Below are 27110 nucleotides of genomic sequence, written 5' to 3' on the forward strand. Positions count from 1 at the left end.
GGTGTTGGGCGTCTTGAAAAATATTAAGGTAGATAAGTCCCCAGGGCCTGATGGGATCTCCCCCAGAATACTGAAGGAGGCTAGAGAGGAAATTGCTGAGGCCTCAACACAATTCTTTGGATCTTCACTGTCTTCAAGTGATGTCCCGGAGGACTGGAAGATAGCCAATGTTGTTCCTTTGTTTAAGAAGGGTAGCAAGGATAATCCAAGGAACTACAGGCCAGTGAGCCTTAAGTCAGTGGGAGGGAAATTACTGGAGAGAATTCTTCGAGACAGGATGTACTCCCATTTGGAAGCAAATGGACGTATTAGTGAGAGGCAGCATGGTTTTGTGAAGGGGCGGTCGTGTCTCTCTAACTTGACAGAGTTTTTCGAAGAGGTCACAAATATGATTGATGCAGGTAGGGCAGTGGATGTCCAAGGTGGATACAGAACTGGCTAGTTCATAGAAGGCAGAGAGTAGCAATGGAAGGGTGCTTTTCTAATTGGAGGGCTGTGACTCGTGGTATTCCGCAGGGATCAGTGCTGGGACCTTTGCTGTTCGTAGTGTATATAAATGATTTGGAGGAAAATGTAACTGGTCTGATTAGTAAGTTTGCAGACGACATAAAGGTTGGTGGAATTGCGGATAGCGATGAGGACTGTCAGAGGATACAGCAGGATTTAGATCGTTTGGAGACTTGGGCAGCGAGATGGCAGATGGAGTTTAATCCGGACAAATGTGAGGTAATGCATTTTGGAAGGTCTAATGCAGGTAGGGAATATACAGTGAATGGTAGAACCCTCAAGAGTATTGAAAGTCAGAGAGATCTAGGTGTACAGGTCCACAGGTCACTGAAAGGGGCAACACAGGTGGTGAAGATAGTCAAGAAGGCATACGGCATGCTTGCCTTCATTGGCCGGGGCATTGAGTATAAGAATTGGCAAGTCATGTTGCAGCTGTATAGAACCTTAGTTAGGCCACACTTGGAGTATAGTGTTCAATTCTGGTCGCCACACTACCAGAAGGATGTGGAGGCTTTAGAGAGGGTGCAGAAGAGATTTACCAGGATGTTGCCTGGTATGGAGGGCATTAGCTATGAGGAGCGGTTGAATAAACTCGGTTTGTTCTCACTGGAACGATGGAATTTGAGGGGCGCCCTGACAGAGGTCTACAAAATTATGAGGGGCATAGACAGAGTGAATCGTCAGAGGCTTTTCCCCAGGGTAGAGGGGTCAAATACTAGGGGGCATAGGTTTAAGGTGCAAGGGGCAAGGTTTAGATTAGATGTACGAGGCAAGTTTTTTTACACAGAGGGTAGTGGGTGCCTGGAACTCGCTGCCGGAGGAGGTGGTGGAAGCAGGGACATTAGTGACATTTAAGGGGCATCTTGACAAATACATGAATAGGATGGGAATAGAGGGATACGGACCCAGGAAATGTAGAAGATTGTAGTTTAGGTGGGCAGCATGGTCGGCACGGGCTTGGAGGGCCGAAGGGCCTGTTCCTGTGCTGTGCTTTTCTTTGTGCTTTGCTGCCTCACAGCACCAAGACCCATGTTTGACCCCGGGTCACTGTCCATGTGGAGTTTGCACATTCTCCCCATGTCTGCTTGGGTCTCACCCCACAAACCCAAAGATGTGCAGTGTAGGCAGATTGGCCACGCTAAATTGGCCCTTAATTGGAAAAAATGAATTGGGTACTCTAAATTTATTTTTAAAAAAGCAAAAGTCCTTGGGATACAGGGAAATGTGGCAGACTGGATAAAAAGTTGGTTTAGTAACAGGAAACAGGCCAATGGTTGTCCTTACAAATGGAAAGTTGTTTCAAGTGGTGTTCCACAGGGCTTGGTTTTGGGGCCCTTTCTGTTTGTGTTATATTTTAACGATTTGGACATGAATGTGGCAATTACGATTGGGAAATTTGCAGATACCGCAAAGGTTGGTTGAGTGTTGGACAGTGTAGATGATAGCTATAATCTCCACAATAATATAAATGGGTTGGTGGAGTGGACGATAAAGTGGCAGATGGAATTTAACACCGAGAAGCGTCAAGTCATGCATTTAAGGAGGTCAAGAAATTAACATAATAAATGGGAATATACTTTGAGGGGTAGATGAAGTGAGAGAACTTGGCATACAAATACACAGGTCCATAAAGGCAGCAGTTCAAGTAGACAAGGTTGAAAAGAAAGCATGCGGAATGCTCTCCTTCATTGGCAGACGTATAGAATATAAAAGTAAGGGTATAATGTTGGAATTGCTTAAAATAACTGATGACGCCATAACTGGAGTAACGTGTGCAGTCCTGGTCACCACAATACAGGGAGTAATTGCTCTGGAGAGAGTGCAGAGGAGGTTTACAAGAATGTTGCCAGGGCTGGAAAAGTGTAGCTACGAGGAGAGATTGGATAGGTTGGGGTTATTTTCCTTGGAACAAACAAGGCTTAATTGAGTGTATAAAGTTTTGAGGGGAAGAGATAGAGTGGACAGGCTAAAATTGTTTCCTTTGGAGGAAAATTCTAGAACCAGGGGACACAGATTCAAGATAAGAGGCAGAAGGTGTAGAGGGGACATGAGGAAGAACCTTCTTTACACAGAGGGTAGTGGGTGTCTGGAATACGCTGCCTGAGTTGGTGGGGGAGGCAGAAACCCTAAACTCTTTTAAAAAGTACCTGGATCTGCATCTTAAGTGCTGTGCGTTACAGGGCTTTGAGCTGTGTGCAGGAAGGTGGTATTAGAAAGGGCACCTGGGTGTCTTTGGGTTGGCATGGACAAGATGGGCTGAATGGCCTCCTGTGCTGTGACTTTTCTATGGTTCTAAACTGATGCAAATATATTTGCTTTTATTTCAGAAAAAGTGACAAATACAGATAAATAATGTATAAAGTAGTCTCTTCTGTTACTTCTAACAGACAAGTAAAACAACAAATCTAGAAATGTTCTGAAATTCTGATTAACAATTCAGTGGAACACAGATAAATATCTTCTCCGTCAGTTTGAAAAGATACTGCAGGTTTAAATCAAGTAAGGTTACACATATGTAGGTAGTTAATCACCTGTTTCCAGGATATCTCATCAGTCCCATCCTGCTCCCTGTTATGTTAAGGTCTTCCCACCCTGTCCCAGTCCTGTACACTGTTTATTTAACCCTATTCCTCCTCTGGAGTTTTTAAAAAAATAGGTTCAAATTGTAGTTTGGGTTGCTAAAAAAGGTTAACTAAAAGTCATAGCTTCATAAACAATGAATTGACTTTCTTCTGACACTAAATTGCTGCTTTTTCATTCTGAGAGTCGTCTTTGTGCAAATTATTATTTATCAGCCCGGATCTCCCTGAATAATACACTCTTCAGTTCATTTTGATCAGTAGTGAGCGTTGCTTGGCATAAAACAAACATTTGACTTGCAAGTGACGAAAGAATGTTCGACGCTGGGCATTTCATCAACAGGTAGAACACTTCCACAGGCACTGATTAATTCATAATACACTCAACTGCGTCTGCTGAAAACAATTTCTGCCTCATGGCGGGATAAGAGGTGAGTAACTAAGCTGACTTCAGGAAAACGTGAGGAATTTTGGCTTGTTCTTTTTGGGAAATAGGAAACTTTGAAATGACTCAACCAAAGTTTACAGGCTTGTAAATGAATTGATAAATCGATCCAGACAATTCTGTTCCCTGTGATAATGGGTATAAAAAAACAGGAAACACAAGTGGAAAGGTCAGGAAGTCCATGCTCATTAAAGTAAAGAATCACCAGACGATATGCGAGTGTAGTTTACAATAGAATAGCCATAAGTAGAATTAATGAAGGGAATATAATGGGGATAAAGGCCTGGATCATGATTGTCAATAGCTGGAATTTATTCCATTCAAAATGAGCATGACAAAGAAACAGACTGGAGCAAGTTGAAGTGAGCGCAATAAAGAGGTTCAAATCTTAATAGATTTGGGAAAGATGGTGGGGCTGTTTGGCTGAAAACATATTTGATCTGGTGATATTTCCTTTGTCCTGATTTTAACTGGACCACCTTAGACCACTTGGTCGCACTCTTTAATTCCGGAACCTTCAGTTCCATAAGTAATTCATAATTTGGACTGATATTCCTGTTCAGTGGACGTGGCGGCTTAATTGCAATTTTTTTGCCAAAAATGGTTAAGAGGACAGAGTCAGAAGGATAATATAGGAGAATACTTAAAAAATGTACTTGCTTTTACCTATCTAAACCATTATTTAAACTTATTTATTCATTTTGCAATGCTCATTATTGTTATTTTATGTTAATTTTTATATGGTTTTGTATTAGTTCCTATACATATATGGAGCCATTCCAATGGTTATTAGTTATTACATAAGGGCCAGAATTCTCCACCTGTTAGGATTATTTTTTCCCGCTGGCAACACAGCGCACCCCCGCCCATGGGTTTCCCAGCGGCGTGGGTGACTTCAATAGGAAATCCCATTGTCATGGCGGGAAGAGAGAATCCTGCCACCAGCGAATGTTACGCCTCCAAGGAACATGTGGCTGGGGATATCCTTGTCTATTCTTCCTCTCTCAATATTTTTATAAGCAGGTATAGGTGCTGCCCTGTGAGTGGTATTGAAATCTTTGTGAAGGCTTTAATGGTTTTGCATAGGTTGGAATAGATAGAAACACCCTGGGATTGTAAAATCTGCAACAGTGTGAACGGCAAAGAAGCATGTGGGAAGCTGTCAATGGCCTTCCACTGGACCACCACACTACGTCCCCCAAACGCCCTGCTATCATCAAGTTATATTCTCTTCCCTTGCAAGTGTGTCGTAAGTGTTAATGACTTTTGTGGAGAGGAGGGAAGAACAACATTTGTGGAGGGGACACTGGGAGGACCTGGATCCGCTTGCTATACTCTTTCAAGGTCAGAGAGACCAGCGCACTCCTGCTGCTCATGTCCTCGGCCACTTCCATCCATGCCTGCTTTTTCAGAGAGACTATCCTCTTCCTGCCTTAACAGAGTTCACCTCACTGCAGCTCCTCAGGTCACACAATTAAGAGTGAGAGACCGGGGAGTAGACTTTCCAGGTCTCCTCTCCCTTCTTGTGGTAGTTGCACCCTCAAACAAAAAACATATTATGCTTAACGCTGTCCCTGATTGATTAGGGTACCTGAGGTGAGATTACAATATTGTTATTCTATGAAAGAACTTCGGCGAAACATGTTCACTCACCATCCAGGTTTCAACCTGCAAATCGTCCTGCCATTCTGACAGGCACTAAGTGCAACAAATTCCACTTGTTAACTCTGTTTTTCTCCACATTTTCAGTCGGACATGCTTAGTATTTCCAGCATTTTCTGTTTTGATTTCATATTTCTAGCCTTCTGGTCTCTTGCTTTTGGATTGTTTTTTTATAACTAGTTTGCTTTAATTAATGTTGTCATATTGACTGAATCCACAGTACTGAATACCATGAACTCCTGTTGGATTGATCGTGATTCGGCTTGGCAGTAGTTCTGCAGTATGTAGGAAGCTCTCCCGTTCTTAGTGCCTTCCATCAGGCATGTTGGAAGAATCTACAGGTTGATAACCAACCTGTTTGGTCACACAATGAACGCATCTTGCGTGTATACAGAGATCCAGGAGAAAGGAATCTCAGAATGCCAGATTGAAACCCTGGATTTGGTTCCAAGTTGAAGCCTTCGGGCCGGAGCGATGTAGAGAATTCCAAGGCTTATTTTCAAAACATGGAGAGTGGAAACCCTCATGAGATAGGCAGAATTTCAATTAGACTAATTGGCTCAAATGTGACGAATATCTGGGTGGTTTGTAATGGAATCCATGGAATCTGCTTGGGTTGCCTCTGTCATTTGCTTTGGAGAGTGGTGTGTCTGACCACAGTTCACCTGTCAATTCACATGTACCACAAACTCACCTTGAATGTTTAAATAGAAGTTGATATGGTAAATTGTTTTGTATTTTCAAAATAACTAGAGATATAACTTGAGTGAAGGAATAGTGAATACTTGAATCATATTCTTGTGTTTGTACTGAAATCTTTCCAACCATTGTGCCTGGTGCAATGTAGTTCATTTATCACAGACTCCCTAGAGTGCAGAAGGAGGCCATTTGGTTCATTGAATTTGCTCTCTAAAAGACCACCCCACCCAGACCCAATCCCCTGCCTACACCCATTACTCCACCTTACGTGCTCATCTTTGTACACTAAGGGGCAATTTAGCATGGACAATACACCTAACCTGCACATCTTTTGACTGTGGGGGGGAAACTTGAGCACCTGGAGGAAACCCACGCAGACAATGGGGAGGATGTACAAACTGCACACAGTCACCCAAGGTTGGAATCAAACCCGGGTCCCTGGCATTGAGGGGGAAGTGCTAACCAATATGCCACCATGCCGCCCCCAATAAATGTTTTTTTTTGTACTCATCAGCAGGCTCCTGCGAATTTGTTCAGTAACTTCATGGTTTCATATTTTCCTTCTGGGATCTGACTTGTCCAGTAGTAACACCAGCTAGGTTAGTAACATTAAGGTAAATCTGGTGACCTAACCTATTTCGAAGCATTAGCTAGCCCCCCCCCCCCCCCCCCCCCCCCACCCCTCCCAGAAGGTCTTGATATGTGGGGGGCAGTGAAATTGCATGGTCAGGATTCCTACCTATCCAACTGATGAGGCCAGCAAGGCCTCAGAAAGGAAGCTCACCCTTGCCGCAATTAAGGCCCTTAAGTGACAAATTAATAGCCACTTGAGGGCCTTTTTCCACCCAGCCTCAACTCTTAGGCTTGCGGGTAAATGAAAGATTGAAAGATCAGAGGGGGAAACAGAAAATGACCAAAGCTACATCTTGTGGGGGAAGGTGGATGGGGGAGCACCTCCGTCAGAAGCCTCCTTCTGACTGGGGGCATCTTCCCTCAATACCTGGAGGCCCCCGGAACCCCCTTCATCCCCGGCTTTTTCCCCGGGACCCTAAACGCCCCCCTGGTGATCCCCTAGTTGTCCGCACCCCGGGATCCCTGCAACTTACCTTCACTTTGTTCCAGGCATGTTGCTGCAGTGTCTCTTCTGGTCACTGCAGCACTGTTCTTGGAGGGGCTGAAAAGTTCTTCAAGGTGGGACTCCACCCAAGTGAGAATAGAATTCCCAACTTCTGCCAATTAATGCCCATTAGAGCGTGAAACGAAGGCGGGCCAATCTGAGTCAGCAGGGATGTGTTCCCTGCCAACTCTCCAGGAGCAACCGCCTTCCTAAATACTCAGGCACAAAAATATCACCTTATTGAAAATAAATAAACGTAACCTCACCTGCATGTGACTGTGATTGTTCCATTTACGTCAATGACCAACTGTTTGTCAGATATATTCAGTTCTGGCGCAGTCCGATTGAGTTGAGGAGCTGAACCTTAATAAAGAAAAATCATAGCATGCACTTAGTTATAACCTATATACTGCGTAGTTCAAATAAGGCTAATTGTAGTGGAGCATTGCTAAACCAGATCATGAGCAGTCACTGAAAGTGAAGTTTATACACTTCATTAGCATGATCAGGTTACAGTTTTTGTCGATATTTAACATTGGTCATCCAGATGAAAGGACAAAATAAAAGGCACATGACTGATTTCAAACAGACCAAAACCGACATAAACCTGACATGACCCAAGTGCCATCAGGTGTTTTAAACAATGGTAATTCCAAACAACCGTCTTAATGTTGAGAATGGAGGATCAACATTGTAAAAACCCTTCTTTATCTCCTCTCCCCACTCTCACTCAGTGTCATTGCTGGCCATTCATTATTCTTTAGTTAGACGAGTAAGGTCCAGACCGGCACTAATGCCCTTCTGTGAATTATCGTCAGTTGCCACATTTGAAAAAGAGATTGGTTGTCTCTTCTTTGCTGAATAGGCATACTCAGCATATGATCGACCATCTCTGATATGTGTCTGTAAACAGATGGAATTAACAAGACTAAATGGAAAAGAAGTTGAACACACTACCGCCTGTTTTGTGCCTGAAGAAATGTGTACCCTCCTGTTGAAAATTAGCCATTCCTTTGCTACCTCATGTCTAGCTGATGAATTATAAAAGTGGGCCTTCAAATGGATGAGCAGCCCACATGCTTGAAACAGGAACAAGGCTGTTTAAATATATAAATCTAGACCTCAAAAGCAAAATTCAGGTATAATAGGTGGAATATGCATGGTCTAACTCAATTACACATGGCACTAAGCAGCTAACGGTGCTTACAGGAATCACAGTTGGCAGTTCAAAAAACATCCAGGAAATTTTGAGGAGGGCTCCGAGGGGGCCCACAAATAAATGTTGGCCCATGGCAGGCCTGCTGAAGGCCCTGCCCCCATGATCACTTCCGTCTTCATGGGTCTGAATTTTATTTTATTCATCTGTGGCCCTGGTCAATAATTATTATCTGTATAATTATTTTCAGTTGTTATGAAACCTAAGTGGACTAAATGCTATGCTCAGGAACAAGTCTTTTATGTTACAAGCTGTAACAGCTGCAGGCACAGAAGGCCCATTTTGAAGTGGTGTTGAAAAATGTTGCTCAAGGCATTTTGTTTTTCTGCTTAGATGTCAAGATTCATGATTTCAGTGCCCCTTACACCCTGCTACTAGATTACGCATTTAGCACATATTTCTGCCTGACATTACTGCCAACTTCTACCGTTGATACATAAATACATATTAATTTAATTAAGTGCTCATGGGACATCAAACATTTTAGCACATGTTTACCACTATAACTCTCTTTTTACAACCCTAGGAATTACTGTTGATGATATTGGCAAGTGAATGTTTAACACATTTGTGTGACATTCCTATCTTCTGCTTCACAATTGGCTGTAGTCCAATCATATTAAATGAGTTAATGTGTCCATTGAAATAGTGGACAGAGGAATACCATAAAAAGTACGAAATGTTCATGCACCAATATCTCCAGTACTTCTGTCCAGCCTTAGATATGACCATCAATCAAAGAGGTGTGTCATATGAACAACTCAGATAAATTTTGAGAGGAATGTCAGCCAAGTCACCTGGATAACTCCCCTACTGTTTGAATATTGCCAATTAACCATTTGAGCCACCCACCCACCAGACAGGATGTTGGTGTTTAATATCACATTTAATAGGGTGACACCTCCCATAACCTCACACTCCTCAGTTCTGCAGTGCTATGTCAATCACGGTTATGCACTCAGATGATGGAGTGGAATCTGATTTCTAGCTTTCTGAATCACTGTCGACAGTGTTACCAATTAAGCTGACTGTCGTTATTAAATTTGGAAGGAGCTGAATCCATAACAAAGAAAGTGTTATGTCAGAATTTTTACATTCTCCCATTTTAATCACTTTGTTGACAATTCCTTTTTAAAAAAATAATCTTCATTGTCACAAGTAGGCTTACATTAACACTGCAATGAAGTTACTGTGAAAAGCCCCTAGTCGCCACATTCCAGCACTTGTTCGGAGAATTCAGAGGGAGAATTCAGAATGTCCAATTCACCTAACAAGCACGTCTTTCGGGACTTGTGGGAGGAAACCAGAGCACCCGGAGGAAACCGGTGCAGACACGGGGAGGATGTGCAGACTTCTCGCAGACAGTGACCCAAGCCAGGAATTGAACTTGGGACCCTGTCGCAGTGAAGCAACAGTGCTAACCACTGTGCTACTATGCTGCCAAGTGTACGTTCTAGCTGGGGGTAGGGAGGCATAATCAATAGATTATTACAAATCTTGTATCGGGCACACTTGCATTTGGCATCTGACTGTTGTCACCATTTTGCATCACTCTATTTCTGTTGACATTTAACCATAGTAAATTATCGTGTCGAATGTCACAAAATAACTTGCATCTTGGCACTAGATGTCATCATGAAATGAGTTTGTAAGATCTCTCTCCCAATTCCATTGTATATCTTATATATAAAAAATACTTATAATTGCCAGAATGACCACGGATAATTCATAGTATAAGGTTAAAAAATTGTTCTTTGTATTCTGATAAAATCAGCTCTTGGCTACTTTTTCCGTGGCTGTCCATTACTTTCAGGGGATGGAGGAAACTGAGGTGGCTGGATGCAAAAGTAAACAATATATTGCCATAAACACATGGGGCGGGATTCTCCCGTACCCGGCGGGGCGGGGGGTCCCGGCGGGACGGAGTGGCGTGAACCACTCCGGCGTCGGGCCGCCCCAAAATTGCGGAATCCTCCGCACCTTCAGGGGCTAGGCCGGTGCCGGATTGGTTTGCGCCCCGCCGGCCGGTGTGGAAGGCCTTTGACGCCACGCCAGCCGGGGTCGAAGGGACTCCACTGGCCGGCACGGGTCCGCGCATGCGCGGGAGCGTCAGCGGCTGCTGACATCATCCTCGCGCATGCGCAGGGGGAGGTTCACCTTCGCATCGGCCATCGCGGAGGCTTACACGGCCGGCACATGGGAATAGAGTGGCCCCACAGCACAGGCCCACCCGTGGATCAGTGGGCCCTGATCGCGGGCCAGGCCACGGTGGGGGTACCCTCCAGGGCAAGATCGCCCTGCGCCCCCCCAGGACCCTGGAGCCCACCCGCGCCGCCAGGTCCTGCCGGTAAGGGACCTAGTCCCTTAAGTAAGGGACCTTTAGTAAGGGGCTGGTTTAGCACACTGGGCTAAATCGCTGGCTTTTAAAGGAGAGCAAGGCAGGCCAGCAGCACGGTTCAATTCCCGTATCAGCCTCTCCGAACAGGCGCCGGAATGTGGCGACCAGGGACTTTTCACAGTAACTTCATTTGAAGCCTACTTGTGACAATAAGCGATTTTCATAGTCCAATTTACGCCGGCAGGACCTGCATAGAACGAGCGGGACTTTGGCCCATCGCGGGCCGGAGAATCGCCGCCGACCGGCATGGCGCGATTCCTGCCCCAGCCAAATCACCAGAGCCGGAGAATTCGGCAGTCAGCGGGGGCGGGATTCACGCCGCCCCCCTGGCGATTCTCCGACCCGGCGGGGGTCGGAGAAACCCGCCCATGGTAATATCAATGAAAACTGTTTACCTATCATTCTTTGAAAGGTTTATAGAAATTGTATATCTGGAGACTTGGAATACATAAGAGAATGAATCAAGAACCTACATTTGATAAGCATGAACCTCAGGTAATAGAACACAAAAAAAACACCCTGCCCCTTTAATTATTTTGTGGCATGCTTGAACATAAAATGACATATTATGTAAGATTCCTGTAACTTCATCTCTTACTCATGTATTCTTACTGTGTCTTTTCATTACTGTTTGAAGTGCTTGGAATGCACTTTAACCAACAACATTTTAAGCGAATGTCAAGCTTTGATGAAACAAACGCTATGTAGATAAAGTGTAACCTATAATCATGGCCTTAGCTCTTAAACACCTCTCATGTCAAGCGGTGAAGGGAGAATCTAACCTTTCAAAGAAGCAGAAATTGCTTTTTTTTGCACCAATTCTGAATGCAAAATTTATTCATTAAAAATCATGCAAAACCACAAACTACAAATTGTGGTATTTGTGACAAGGTCTGGTCTTGAATTGTTGATATTTTGTCATCATAAATCTTTTCCAAAGGCAGCATCAATTTAAAATAATCACGAAGGTTGTTACAAGAAAAGTGTAGAGAAATGGCTTTACACAGAATGCTATTGGAGCGTGGAATGTTTTACAATAGGCAATGGTTGAAGCAGGACTATTGGATCTTTTAGAGGAAAGTTAGATTATAAATCGAAATCAGAGAAAGGTACAAAGACAGGAGAATGAAGCCAGGATCAGTTATTGGTGAGTCAAAGTCGAAATGGCTGGCTCTGAGCTGGAAACCTTTTTTCTTTTTCTGCTCCTTTATACAGAGACTGGGGGCTGGATTCTCCATTCTGGAGAATAAGTGCCCCCGCCAGCAGAGACTCACTATTGTTCTCCACCGGCGATAGTAATGATGCCCAGGTGTAAACTCCCAAAGATCTATCCCTACAACATGCCTCAGTCTTCACTTCGGAAAGGTACTATCTATGAAGCATCTGTGACATTCTTCCTCTTTGCAATTGATCTGAGGACTGAGTGAGCTTGCAAATTTGGAAAGAAGAAAAATCTTGGGCGGGATTCTCCGCCGGCGGGATTCTCCGTTTTGTTGGCGCCCGGGGGTTTCCCGACAGCGTGGGGCTGCCCCACAATGGGAAACCCCATTGACCGGCCGATGTAACGGAGAATCCCGTCGACGAGTCGGGGCAGAAATGTGGCGTGGCGAGGTGGAGAATCCAGCCCCTTGTCTTTTCTCAGTCTTTCCTGTCCTCAGGGTGCCTCACAGTATGTGATAGTACGGTTCTCCAACTTCTGACTCAGAAGCAAAAATATTCCCACTGAGCCAAGTTCAATATTGACAGTTACTCGGAATTGAGAACAGTTTGCTGACATGCTCACTGGGAATTGGAATGACACTATCCAAACTTATTTTTACAGAAACTCATTTCATATTGAATCCTCATAATCAACAGAAAGGAGAATATTTCATTCCCTCATCCTGGGCTGGATTTTAAGTGTGGTTTCCAAGGTGAAAGTATTTACGCCTGGTTTTCGGTGGGTGGGAATGGCAGCAGAAATGACGGAGAATTGAGAGGGAAATCCAAATCGGCCTTCACGCCGGCGGGATTTCCCCGCTTGACTGTCCCCAACCCCGCCAATGACGTAATAGGGTTCCCACCACTGCGCCGCCGTGCCGCCAAGAGCATAGTGATTTTAAATTGGAAACCCATTACAGAAGGAAACATTCCTAAAGCAGGTGCAAGGAAGAAATTAAAACCAGAAGAAAAGAAAGGGGGCAGCATGATGGCACAGTGGTTAGCACTGTTACCTCACAGCGCCAGGGGCCCGGGTTCAATTCTGGCCTTGGGTATTGTCTGGAGATTGCACATTCTTCCAGTGTCTGCTTGGGTTTCTTCCAGGTGCCCTGGTTTCCTCCCTCTGTCCAAAGATGTGCAGATTAGGTGGATTGGTCATGATAAATTGTCCCTCAATGTCCAAAGGCTAGGTGAGGTTACGGGGCTGAAGCAGGAGAGTGGGCCTGGGCAGGGTGCTCTTTCACAGGGTCGGTGCAGACCCAATGGACCGAATGGTTTCCTTCTGCATTGTAGGTATTCCATGATTCTAATTTATGTATTCTTGATCAATTTAAAATAGGAAAAGGAAGCAGCATCTGTTGTGACCTATTGTACTTCAGAATCAACTTTAAAGGGGCTGGTTTAACACACTGGGCTAAACAGCTGGCTTTTAATGCAGAACAAGGCAGCAGCGCGGGTTCAATTCCCGGACCGGCCTCACCAAACATGTGCCGGAATGTGGCGACTAGGGGCTTTTCACAGTTCACAGTAACTTCATTGAAGCCTACTTGTGTCAATGAGCAATTATTATTATTATAGGTTTTAGAAAGAATGCACCATAAATTCCCTTTGGGCTTCTTCCAATCTCCGGTATAACTTCGGCAAAAAAACAGGGGTGGAATTCTCGGGCCCTTTGCTGGAAGTGGGATTCTCTGGTTCCGCCGGTAGCCTCCTCATCACATCAGTTTCGCAGTGGTGTGCAGTTGTCTCAATGAGAAATCCCATTGACAGCGGCGGGAACAGCGAATCCTGCTGCCAGGGGATGGAGCACTGCCTCCTGCTGCCGAAAAACACAGATGGGGGCTGGAGACACATCCCACATAGAATTTGATCTTCTTATCATGTTATGGCACCTGACAATCCATGAGGAATTTCCAAACAGTTAAATCAGTGACAAGCTATTCCTCCCCTTTTGGCAAACACTTGATTTCCTGGAATTTTCCTGTGACTAAGTCTGGTTGTAATGGGTGGAACAGTCTACCTGAGAGATACCAATTTTAAGAACTTTCATTCTAACAGAAACTTAGGATAGTTAAGGACACTTGGCCCATTGATTGCTAATACTAAAGACCCCACTGTATCACAATTTCTGATACACATACAGTGCAAGTTGGAGGGACCCCCAGCTGTGGCAACGCATATTATTTATTTTTTGCAACTCAGTTCCTTCCATGTGTACCCTTTAGTGAAAACAATATGCTATCTATTTAAATTTCATGCCTAATTTATACGTAATGAAAGGGAAACGAGCAAGTATAATAGCACACATTACTCTTAACCTTGAAGATATTGGAGTCATTGTAAAATGCATTTCCCCTCTACAAGGTCAGCAAGGCAGAGAACAAGGTGCAAGACTCCTGCTTTCCACTTCCGGAAAAAGGAAAGCTGGGAATCACCCAGCTTTACACTACAATTGGATAGCAATGAATATGATTTTTAAAAAAGTTTTAATGAACTTACATACTTTACTGGCTATGGTAACTGCAGGCCATGGGGTGCTGGGGTTTAGGGCTATAAGGTGCTTGAAGAGGTAACAATGAAAGTTTTACATTTATTTCTAAGTATGCAAGGTTGATGGGCTGGAGCCCTGGTTTCACAAATAGGTGCTTAATCTAATGGAGATGATGGGTTATGGGTAAAGCATAGGCGAGTAGGCTGTAAGAAGCTGGGCAATCCCATGGTGAAAGTTATGCATTTAGAGGACAAACATAATCTTGAATAATGCACAACACAACTGAGGAGATATGGCAGTAAAGTATTATTCAATTCTAAATGCTTGTAATTGTTCCAAATCCTTTGCATTTGCTTTCCTACACAAAACTCTTCAGCTCAGGCTACTATGTGTAATCGAGCCTTTCTGATAAAAGTAATAGCAAAGGCTTTATTTTTCTGCAAAATAACTGTATTCACGAAACTGTCAAGTACGTCCTCCCTGTAATTAAGATGTATTCTTTCTGACAGTTTTTTTTTGTTAAGTTGTTCATGATTGTCAGGTTGATTTAGTTCGGAACAGCTAATGATTATTGCAGCTCATCTTAAGTCACGATTATGTTATATTAGTATACTCAGAATGTCTGAGCCTCAGGGTAAGATAGAGATGTAGGGAAGAGGAACGAGTTGTTAATTAATGCTTCTTTCTAAATTCAGCCACCAAGATAGATACTGGCTGCCTCAAAAGGTGTTGATGACTGTTTGGAAATGGGACCAGCTGTTACAAGGGGTTGTATTTTACATGCCCCACATGAGGCATGAATTTGGCAGTGAGGCATGTAAAATAGGGTGGGTGCCTAGCCCACTATCGTCCTGCCCACTCCAGAGCTCACCCGTAGAACATTGTAGATGGGCAGGCACCGAGCTCACAGCCTGCCCACCATACTTAAGTAAGCAATCAAGGATCAATTCAGCTTGTAAACAAGCCAATTGACGCTGATAGTATGCTGCCCCCGCTGTAAGACAGTTACCATGGGCAATTGGGTGAGAATGACAGCTTTTTAAAATAAATCATTTTAGAAGGATGGGAATGTGGAGGGGGGACTGTAGTCAGGGTTTCCTTTGCACATTGCGGGGAAGTCCCTCGAAGATAGGACCTACCCGTTTCTTCCTGTCCACCTGCTTGTCAAAACACACCCAACAATGCCTGCACCCCCCCACCCCCAACCACCTTCCGCAAACTGTCAAAACCTACCTCGTCCAAAAACCCAGACTTTTATCGTGCCTTCCTCTTGGGCCTGCTTGTAGCCCCAGGATTGCTCGCAGCTCCTTAGGGCCAGCAGGTCCCGCGTTATGGCTGTGGGGTGGTTTGATGATCAGCAAGTCATCTCCATGCTGACTTTGCATCTGGTTGTTTGGGGAGGGGGAGGTGGTGTGGGCAGCCACCTGCTTACCATCCTACTATACATCCCAAAGTGTCTTCGTGTGCACTTATAGTTGGATGATGGCAAAATCAGTACCTGGTATCGTAGAAAGCCAGATAGATAAGTCTGCTTTTGTCTGGTTAACAATAAGTTAGCTAAGGCCTGGGATACTACAGTTGACAGATGTATCTTTTGGTTACAAACAGAAAAAAAAGGCAGGGTTTACACCAAGGGAGCCCTGCTGGAAGGTACAGTCGTATAGGTGTCAGGTGAGAATAGGAGAGACCTTTGCGAAACAACCTCCAGGTTTAAGCATTCTCATTTCTCAGAGATTAAGATTGGTGGCTAAGATTAGCTGATTTGCAGAAGGATGGAACATGCAGTGCAGAAGGAGGCCATTGGGCCCATCGAGTCTGCACCGACCCACTCAAGCCCTCACTTCCACCCCATCCCCGGAACCCAATAACCCTTCTAGCCTTTTTGGTCACCAAGGGCAATTCATCATGGTCAATCCACCTAACCTGCACATCTTTGGACTGTGGGAGGAAACCGGAGCACCCGGAGGAAACCCAGGCAGACACGGGGAGAACGTGCAGACTCCGTACAGGCAGTTATCCAGCGGGGAATCGAACCTGGGAAGTCACAGTGCTATCCACTTGTGCTATCGTGCTGCCCTTTATTCTAAGGACAATTCCATCATGCCAATAGCCCTTTGATACTTATTATGACCGCATATTCTATGGGGTAGCCATTTTTTTGCCAAATCTAAAACTGGATTGTGGGCGAAAATGGAAGTGGGAGGACAATTACAGTCCCAATGATTGTGACACTGATAATGGAATGTCACTGAACAAGAGAGCACAGATTGAAAGTAATTTGGCAAAGAAGCAATTAAGACATGAGGATAAATGTAGTCATGAAGCGAGTGGTTAGTATCGGTCATGGACTGCCTGAGAGTCTCGTGGGGGCAGGTTCAGTTGAGGCATTCAGGGGCGGTTTTGGATTGTTATCTGAAAAGGAAGAATGTGCAGGTCAAGGGGATGAAAATCGGAGAATGGCACTAGGTAAATTGCTCCCAAAGAGATCTGGTGCAGCCATAATCGGCCGAAAGGCTTCCTTCTGTGTTGTAACAATTCTGTGATTCTGTGATAATGACTTACATTTTAGAGCAAAACAGACCATTTAGTTGAAGTAATGGCATGCAAAGTTAGGGAAAAGTGTTAATGAGCTTCCACAGTTTGTTACAGAGGGTTTGTATAGTGCTATAACAAATCCTCAGGGTGTCCTAAAGTACTTCACAACCATAAAATTACTCTTGGAACATAGTCACTGTCTGTAAGCAAGTGCAGCAGCTAATTTGCACCTAATAATGTTGTTACAAAAACAACAAATTGCATTTATATAGCGCTTTTAAAATGTGAAACATTTAAGGCTCTTTACGAAAACGTTGCCAAACAAAATTTGACGTCCAACCATATTCGGGCAAGTGACCAAGCTCAGTTAGAGCAGTAGATTTTAAGGAATACCTTAAAGGAGAAGAGCACTGGAGAGGTTTAGAGAGGAAATTCTACAGGGCATCTGAAGACATGACTGCCATTGGTGGGCCGATGAAAACTGGAACGACAGGAGACCATGGTTAGAGGAGTGCAAAGATTCAGGTGAGTTGAAAAGTTGGAGAAAGTTACAGGGATAAGAATGGGTAAGGCCATGGAGGAATTTGAAAATAAGGATGGGGAAAGCCCGGTCCAATGTTTGTCAGCAAGCACAGGGTTAATGATCGAACGGGATCGTGTGTGAGTTAGGATGCAACAGCAGATCTTTGGATGAGCTCAAGGTTATGGAGGACATAAAATGAGAGGCAGGCTAGGCGAGCTTTGGAGTCATCAAATCTTCAGAGTACAGAGACATGGATGAGATTTTCAATGACAGAAAATCCGAGGAAGGCTCAAATGGGTAATATTAAGTAGATTAAATTATATGGTGGTGGAGGGGCTGAAAGCCACTCCCTCCGCCCCCACCACTAACATGCTCTTCCCCCCCCCCCCCATCACCAGTGACCCCCTGCAATCCCCATACCAGCCACACTTAACTGGATCCAACATCCACCTTGGATGAAGGCCTCAGTACATTACCAATAGCAGCCACCGCTCCCAGTGGTGCTACCACTACTGGAGACCTGCAGGCCTCTTACTTAACCAGTAGCTCTCAGGGGCGGGATTCTTGCCTGTGAGCAACTTGATCGAGAGGCAGGCCCAAAGTTGTCCAGTTAAGTACCTGATTGTACTTAAAAAAGCTTTGGGTCCCTTGGAAAAAGAAACAATGAAGTATTCTCACCAGTTCTTCAACCAGTGGGCAGGATCATGTTACCAACACTAAACACTGAGGGATATTGACAGGATGGATGGGGGGAGGATCATTCCTCTTGTCGGAGAATCTAGAACTAGAGGTCACTTTTTTGAAATAAGTGGTTGCTCATTTAAGACGGAGATGAGGAGAATGTTTTACTCTCAGGGTTGTGAGTCTCGGGAACTCTGTTCCTCAAAAGGTGATGGAAACAGAGTCTTTGATTATTTTTAAGGCGGAGCTAGATAGATACATGATTAATATCGGGGGTAGGCAGGAATGTGAGGTTTAAGTTACATGCAAATCAGCAATGATCTTATTGAATGGCAGATCGGGCTGAGGGGTCGATTGGCCTACTCCTCCTAATTCATGTGCGTGTAGTTCATATGTAAATTCCACCCAATGGCTTCCATCTTTCCATTATTTAATTGCTGGAAATTTCAACTAATCCAGGACAGGATGTTGGTCAAGCAATTTGGCAAATCAGAAACGCTGAAGGATTTGAGAAAGGTGGTAGTAAAGTTAAACTGGATGTCATCAGTGTAGATGCAGAACTTGAAATTTTGTCACTGGAAGATATCCCCAAATGGCCAAATGCAGATGTGAATAGGGTCAAGGATACACCTTTGGGGGGGGCTTCAAAGGTAATATTGGATGGCAGTGAGAGAAACTATTGCAGTGTGGCACAGTGGCACAGTTGTTAGCACTGCTGCCACACAGTGCCAGGGACCCGGGTTCGATTCCAGCCTTCGATGATGGTCTGTTGTGGAGTTTGCATGTTCATCCCATGTCTGCATGGGTTTCCTCCGGATGCTCCGATTTCCTCCCACAGCCCAGAAATGTGCAGATTAAGTGGATTGGCCATGCTAAATTGCCCTTAGTGTCCAAAGAAGAGCAGTTTAGATGGATTGGCTGGAGGAGTGGATGCAAGTATAGTGCTGTTTCGAACAGTCGGTGCAGACTCGATGGACCGAATGGCCTCCTTCTGAATTGTAGGGATTCCATGGATTTTGTGGTGGTGATTCTCTGGCTATGAATTGATCAATAGGAATTAATAGATTGAGGGCAGCCCCACCCAAATGAACAAAGGATGTACTGACAGAAAACGTAATGACCAATTATTGAATTTGTTTTTAATACTGTTAATGGCATAGAAAGCTGGGAGAGTTCAATAGAGAGTTCAAATAGAGCTGTAAGAGTTCTTTTTGGTATATTAGTCTACCCTAAATGACAGGCAAGGGTTTGGTTTCATGTATCTATTCAAAATCTGGCACCTACGGAAATGTACTGAAGGATCAGTCTGGATGATGTGCTCAAGTCAAGGGGTGATGGGGAATTTGAACTCTACTTTATGACAAAGATATATGAGTGCTACGTTAATTGAGCCTAGTTAATACTAGCATTGAAAATAAATGTCTTTGACTCTTTGTTAAAACAGCAGGATAAGGGCATTTCGCTTAGATGCATTAATAAGGTTGTTACTAATGTCACACAGCCTGATTTCAACCTCTCTGAGCATATAGCTTGCACTTTAGACAAATTATCCGACGTTCAACTAGAAACTGGATTTACAGGTCCAAAACAGGGAGCTGACATGGATATTATTGTTGATCTCAGATTGAGATAATTCTTTGATGTAGTGCATTGCTATTACTGAGTAGCACTCATTGTTATTTATTTCAGTTTTGACAATTTACATTCTACAACTTGAAGCAAAATAAAACATTGGTCACAGCATCACTTGGGGCTAGTATCTTTTTCATATCCTGTTGAATTTCAACAAGAACTATGACACATTTAAATAAACACCAAATTAAAGGTTAAGTAAATTGGAGGCAAAACGACTACAAATCTTATAAAATGTTGAGCTCTGACCCACTTATCTATTGAACACTTAGGGAGGAAATCCTTTGTCACAGCTTGAGAGCAGTAGGAATAATTTGCGGAATTCCCTTATCTATTGTGTAGACTGGTCACAGACTATTTCCTGTCTCTGTAGTTTTTTCATTTTATGCCACAGCAACTAGTCTTATTTTGATTTGAAATAACAGTGCAGCACCACAAGGAATGAGAAAGGATCTTATACCAAAGCTGAAGTGTTTTAAACTTAAAAGTCAAAAATAGAACTTTTTTTATTTTCCCATCTATTAGCCACCCGGTTCAGCTACCACACCACCAAGCTGTCTGGAAAATTGCCCAATATGCCTTGTCCATAGAAAGCAGGACAAAGCCAATCTGGCCAGTTACTTCCATCAGACTACTCGGAATCATCAGCAAATTGATGGAAGATGTCATCAACAGTACTATTTTTTACTTCCCAATAACCTGCTCATCGGTGCTCAGTTTGGGTTCCGCCATGGTCATTTGGCTTCAGACCACATTATGGCATTGATCCAAATGTGAACAAAAGTACTGAATTTAAGGGCTGAGGTGAGAGTGACTGTCCAAATGAAGGCAGTGTTTGAACAAGAGTGGCATCAAGGAGCCAGGGTCAAAATTCAAGTCCATGGGAATCGGAGGGGGGGGGGGGGGGGGGGGGGGGGGGGGGAATTCTCCACTGGCTGGAGTTAAACCTAACACAAAGAAAGATGGCTGTGGTTGTTGAAGGTTTTGAAGGTAATGAAATGGTTCATGTCCTGGTCAACATTCCGACTTGGGCTGATAGGTGGAAAGTGCCACACAACTGCCAGACAATGACCACCTCCAACAAGAGGGCCTCACCACTTGGCATTCAATAACATTCCCAAAACTGAATCTCCCAACATCAATATCCTGGGGGGGGGGGGGGGGGGGGGGCACCATTGGGAACTTATCTGAAGCAGCTACCATAATATTGTGGCTGGAAGAATAGGGCAGAGGCTGGGCATTCTTCAGTGAGTTTTTCACCTCCTGACTCTCCAAAGCCTTTCCATCTTCTATAAGACTCAAATTAGGAGTGTGTTGGATGAATGAGCCTCCAGTGATACTCAAAAAGCTCAAAACATATTTAAGTCTAAGAAACGCACATGATAGGCACCCTATCCACCACCTTAAGAGTCTACTTGTTCCACCAACATGGTGTTAAATGTACCATCTGCATGATGTATTGCAGTAACCACCCTAAGGCTTCTTCGACAGCACTTCCCAAACATGTGACCTCTCTGTCCTCAAAGAACAGCAGGCTCATGTGAACACTATTACCCTCAAGCCACACATCCTTCTGACATGGAAATATATTATTGCTCCTTCATCATTACTGGGTAAAATCCTGGAACTCCCTCTCTTAACAGCACTATGTGCCTTGTGCCTTCACTCCAAGTTCAAAATGGCAGTTCATCATTGTGGTGATATGCATCACTGTAAGTACACAAGGGGTTCATGTAAATACACCTAGACTAGCTAGACACTAGAGGGAGCACCAGAGACATGACACACAGACATTCAACCAATAGGTCAGTAAGATAGGACACGACCAATGGGCATTCACGACACACACAGAGGTGACACTACCACAGGGGGGCATCACACCAACCCATATATAAGAACACAGCACACATGATCTTCCTCTATCCAGTGGAGACACTCAGTGAGTAGACAGGGTTGATTTGAAACACATCACACCCACCACGTGGATTGTAGCAGACTGGTTCATCAGTCTGAGTAGCTATCGCAGGATTAACAGGAGAGTTGAATCCAAGTAGGAGAATTGTTAACACTTTAATAAATGTGTTAAAGCTATCTTCAAGCCTGAATCTTCCTTTGTCAGAGTACACATCAAGGAAGCAGCTTATGCTACGTCAAGAGCATAACAAAACAATCATCACCTTAATTCTCAAGGGCAAAAGTAAATTTTTGTTCTGCTGCTGATGTCCACATTCCATGAATTAATTAAAATTATTTCTTTATATAATCAGTGATACTAAATATAACAGAGATGCAAAATGTCTCAGTATGCAAGGAAATAAAAAAAAGGAACCATACTATTGTAGGCTTTATGGAGTCAAGGATGGGCACAATTTTTAATCATTTATGTGAGCTGTTCTATATCTTACGCCCCTGTCACATGTGATGAAATGCCTAGCATCATAAACTTTGCACAGGAATAGATTTTTCTTCTTCCAATAAATTTAGAATACCCAATTATTTCTTTCCACTTAAGGAGCAAATCGACATGACCAATCCAGCAACCCTGCACACATTTGGGTTTTGGGGTGAGACCCACACAGGCCGGGATCGAACCTGCGTCCTTGGTGCCGTGAGGCAGCAGTGCTAACCACTGCATTACCATGCCACCCATGAATAGATTTTTCAACCCGTTAAGACTATACCAGTGTTTTTTATTTTACAGAGAAATCATCACTCACCTTTTGGTTGTTCGCCATTTCAAGTGAGGCCTGGAATTTTTGTTCCTGGAGTAGGAGTGCAGAGCCAGGGGAATTCAGGGCTTTGCAAATCCGACTCTTAAATAATAGCCCTGGAAGTTCCAATGTTCATTCTAGGGTAGGGGGCGATAATGGCAGCCGTGCTTGCTGACCCACAAACCGTTCAGAGGCAGCATAGCCTGCTGAGTGTGGGATCAGGCTGGGAAAAAGGTTAGCCTTGCTGATCTGGCACTTTGTCCCAGCCACACAAAAAAACCCCAAAAGCAGCCCTCTAGTCTGTAGTTCTCACCCCTTTGTATGCCCTCATCCCTGCACACTCCCCATTCCCCATTCATGCCTACTCATGCCACCTCATGCCCCCTACCTACTCCCTTCGGCCTTTACAACCCCATTGCAAATTTAGTGTGAAACCATGCCAGCCCATGCCCCAATCCATCACCCTTTGCTCTTGCACCTTCCATGCCAACTAAACCAGTATCCATGGGAAGACTACAGGAGCCACATTGACAGGAAATAAAATAAAGTTCTGAGTGTCTTTGGATTAATTCATTATTTTAAAAAGAACACTGATTGATTCAGATCCATTCACTGCATTTAAATAAGGTCAGGTGGATTGGCCATGCTAAATTGCCCTTAGTATCCAAAATGGTTAAGTGGAGTTACTGGGTTACGGGGATAGGGTGGAGGCATGTGCTTGAGTAGGGTGTTATTTCCAAGTGCCAGTGCAGACTAGATGGGCCGAATGGCCTCCTTCTGCACTGTAAATTCTATGATTCTATGATCAGTGCACGACAGAAACAGGCGACATGACTCACAACATTAATGTCTGAAGGATGATGCAGTGCAGGATCATCACTTGTTCTATCACCACTGACTTCACTTTCAGCGTAGGAGGGGTCAACATCCTCCTCGGCCAGCTTGCTGGCTCTGTCCTCGAAGTCCGCGATGGCCTTGAGTTCTGGCATCCCTGTGCCTGAGTGAGATCCTCATGGAAGTGTGATTTGGCTGTGAGTGTGAGATTTGTGAGGGATGAGAAGAGAGACTTACCTTGGTAGAAAGGAAGGGATGGATCATTCTCTTGCGGCACTAGGTGGCTGTCCTCTTCTGCAGGGCGCTGACACTGATCTCCGCTGTCACAGTCTCCCATGCTGGGCGTGACTTTGCTGCCAGATTTGCACCCTGAGAGCAGGTAGATTATGTCATGTTGGGCCTGCGCAGGGTGGAGGAGTCCCTCCAGGGGGGCGTGGTAGAATTGTAGGGTAGATTTCCTGGCAGAATGAGAAGTGTAGCGGCGGTGCACTGGGATGGCCTTTAAATGTGGCGCCCTGGTGATGGCAGCGCTGAGGTGAAGGCGGGCAGCTTCTGATTTGCCCACCCCACCAGCAATAAGGTGTGGAACAAGTGGATGAATATTTTTGGCACTAAGTGCGGCACCATGTGGCGGGTAAAGCCACCTTTGCCGTCAGTGGGCGCACAGCTTTTCCAGCGCATCATCAGCCTCTGCAAATTTTAGGGATAATCTCACCCAATGTCTGAGCCCTTTAAATATACATTTCCGCAAGCACAGTGTCAATTAACTGCCATCTACTGCAAAAAGTGTGTCCTGAAGACTTCAAACAAAATAGCCCAGGTTAAGGTGCAAGTCTTTACAGAAACTGGAACAATACCTCTGTTAACTTTTAACTTTCAGCTTGCTTTTGCTGCACTTTTTAAGCTAGGTTATTGGAATTCATTGTCACAGCACTATGGTGGGTCATGCAGAGAATGTTTATTTTGGAATTTCTTTAAACTAGTGCAGTTCTGCTGTACTTTTAAGATCTTGGCCATCAGTCTGCCGGGACTGTTTGAGAGCCTAATTCCTTCATCAGAAAACGATGCCCCCCCACCCCCTCCTTGACCTGAGAAGTATCAGATACTGTCAGCACCACCTTAGGAACTCCTTCTGTGGTTAGACTCCAACAATGTTGCGGAGTGCTATCAACACAGTTCATTTATTTGGCTCACTTCTCTTGTCCCAGGTGCTGGAAGTGGTCTGGTGCATTCTCTCACCACAAGTAATGCCATTTAAAAACTGGTTTTACAAGAGAGCCATCTCATTTTATGACAACTTTAAAACTGTTTACAGAGTTCCCAAAGTTGAAGGCTGGAAACATAGGCAGCCTGAGTTTAATTTTGCGGTTGGCCACACAACAAACTGGGAAGACGAAGTTGAATCTATATTGTAAGTGAACTGGTTAAGGGGAATGGTAATGTTTTACTTTCAAAGGCTACTGTCTTTGTGTAACCTCAGAAGGGCACACGTGCATACTTCAAATTTCTTACCAACGTCAACACAAATGAACACTTAGCATGTTTTGTATATTAGAAAAGGACTGGAAGCAGGTTAAAACATGCATATATCTTTAGGATTGTTATCCCTTCATAATACACCTCCAAGTTTTCATTGCTACTATTCATGGATGGGGTTTTGCTTTGTAATTTAAACATTCTTTGTCCTTTTATCTCTTGGGTTATTGGTCTGGTTACCTCCCTTCCTCCTCTTGTTCATGTTATGAGATTATCACCTCTGCCATTGAAAGTGGATGATTTAAAAAAAATGTTGGGTGTTGTTTTATTTGGAAAGTTGTTGTTCCAGAATGCTGTGGATTGTCTCAGTTGCTGTGGTACAATCTCTCACAGCTGTCAAAATGTGAGCAGTGTTTTCAAGGCAGGTTGTAGGATATGGGGTAGCCTGAAGCATCCTCAGTAAGATGGAAGCTCTTATAAAAGGATTTGTTCTTTCAGCTTTGTAGATACAGAGCACCAGCCAGGCAAGGAAAAGCCTTGAGGAGTAGCTGCGTAGTTTTTAAAAATATTTTTGTTCAGTTTTTAACATTTTATACGTAAAACAAAACAATGCAAAACATCAATTGGCACTAGAAAGCTCTGATGCAAAGCCAACATAGCTATTCATTCTATGAAAGCCTGAATAATAAGTGTTACCAACTACTGAGCTAAGGGGCTGGGGGTATAACCTGTTCCTCATCTGGTGTTAATGTATATATGGTAATTTTCATAGTGCCAGAGTCCCAGGTTCGATTCCCGCTTGGATTACTGTGCGGACTCTGCTGGTTCTCCCCATGTCTGCATGGGTTTCCTCCGGGTGCTCCGGTTTTCTCCCACAGTCCCGAAAGACATGCTTGTTAGGTGAATTGAACATTCTAAAAATTCTCACTCTGTGTACCCGAACAGGCGCCGGAGTGTGGTGACTAGGGGATTTTCACAGTAACTTCAATACAGTGTTAATGTAAGCCTACTTGTGAGAATAATAAAGATTATTATGTATAAGCAAGAGTGCTTTGGTTCTAAAAAATAACCAATTGGACAGAATGTGACTATATACTGAGAGGAAATTATCAATTTGTTCAATGTTTTTCTTTTTTTCAGGCTTTCTTTTTCTCACCCTAAATGTATTTGAAGCCATTGAGGTAATTACAAAGCTGAGAAATATTTTCTCTCAAGTGCTATTTACTGCAAACTATGGGGAATTTTCCACAATGTTATCAGGCAACTAAAGATATTCTCAACTATTCCAGGAGGACACTTTTATAAGTTTATTTTTTTTTTATCACCCAAGGGAAATTAACATGAAATCTCTTGAATAATAGTTTAGATAAAGGTTAGCATTTCATGCTCCAACACAGGAGCTAGGCTCGAAGGAGTCACAAACCACACTTCGGGTTATAATAATGTAGCTCCAATTCTCAGATCCATCCCCACTTCCAACGTGGCTCCTTGTTGGAAGCACAAAATTGTTCTTATTCTTTAGAGTGCTACCTGGTCAGCGTGGAGATTACAAAGCATTGAAAAATTCTAGTCGGAAATGCTGGAGGCATTAAGAGAAAATTTCCCCATAATGTGAAATTACCTTACAAGGGAATGTAGCTGATTCATAATAGGTATTTTCAGCAATGTCATTGTCGCATGTTGACATGAGTGTCTTTACAAAATGCTTTCTTCAGGAACTGCGCAATATCAACAATGTTCATCAGATGTTTAACATGGTATCTTACATGATAGGAATTTTATCACTTGCTAGTTAATGTTTCATCAATGGTCACTCTGGCACAATTTGAGGACAGACAGCTCTTCTGAGCAGAATTTGAGCCGACACTCATGAAGCATATTAAAGTTACTGCCATTGAATATGAGTTAATTTAGGTGCCTTGCTACTGCAAGAGTCAGTTGAGAATAGAGTGGTGGAATGGAAAAGTGGAGGGAATGAATTACATTTCCTGTCTTCAAGACAGAGTTATTCATGAGGGCATGCAACATAAAATCCCGGTGTAGGTCCACAAAACCCATATTAATTTATATCAGAAGACATCTGGCATGATATAAAAGTGATTCTATATGTGTTGTTTGTTCTAGAACTACATTACAGAGCAGAGAGGTGAACCTTTCTTGTCAAATTATGTAACTCATAGAAGTTTTCAAAATATTTGTTGTAGAATAATAGCATACAAATACTTAACAGTGGTCTGAAATTCTAGTGTCTATTATGTTAGTGGAGTTGTTGTTCGTTTAACTTGTTCACAGGAAAGCAGTGTGAAGAGGAATTTCAGAAAAATGCATATGTTATTGGACGACAGTGTAACTTTTTCAAGCCCAAGAAAACAAACCATCATTTGTGTCTTAGATATTCAGTAAG

At 43.7% G+C, this 27110-nt stretch overlaps 1 protein-coding gene across 1 annotated transcript in view; it reads right to left on the bottom strand.

The window, feature by feature from the left end:
• kdrl (kinase insert domain receptor like) overlaps window positions 1-27110 on the bottom strand; it is a 218345-nt gene that overhangs the window by 188370 nt on the left and 2865 nt on the right. Inside the window, exon 2 of the mRNA XM_038775502.1 lies at window positions 7276-7372. Coding sequence (XP_038631430.1) covers window positions 7276-7372 — 97 coding nt within the window. The remainder of the gene's footprint in view (window positions 1-7275; window positions 7373-27110) is intronic.

The sequence above is a fragment of the Scyliorhinus canicula genome, chromosome 17, assembly GCF_902713615.1.
Source record: "Scyliorhinus canicula chromosome 17, sScyCan1.1, whole genome shotgun sequence".
Taxonomy (NCBI): domain Eukaryota; kingdom Metazoa; phylum Chordata; class Chondrichthyes; order Carcharhiniformes; family Scyliorhinidae; genus Scyliorhinus; species Scyliorhinus canicula.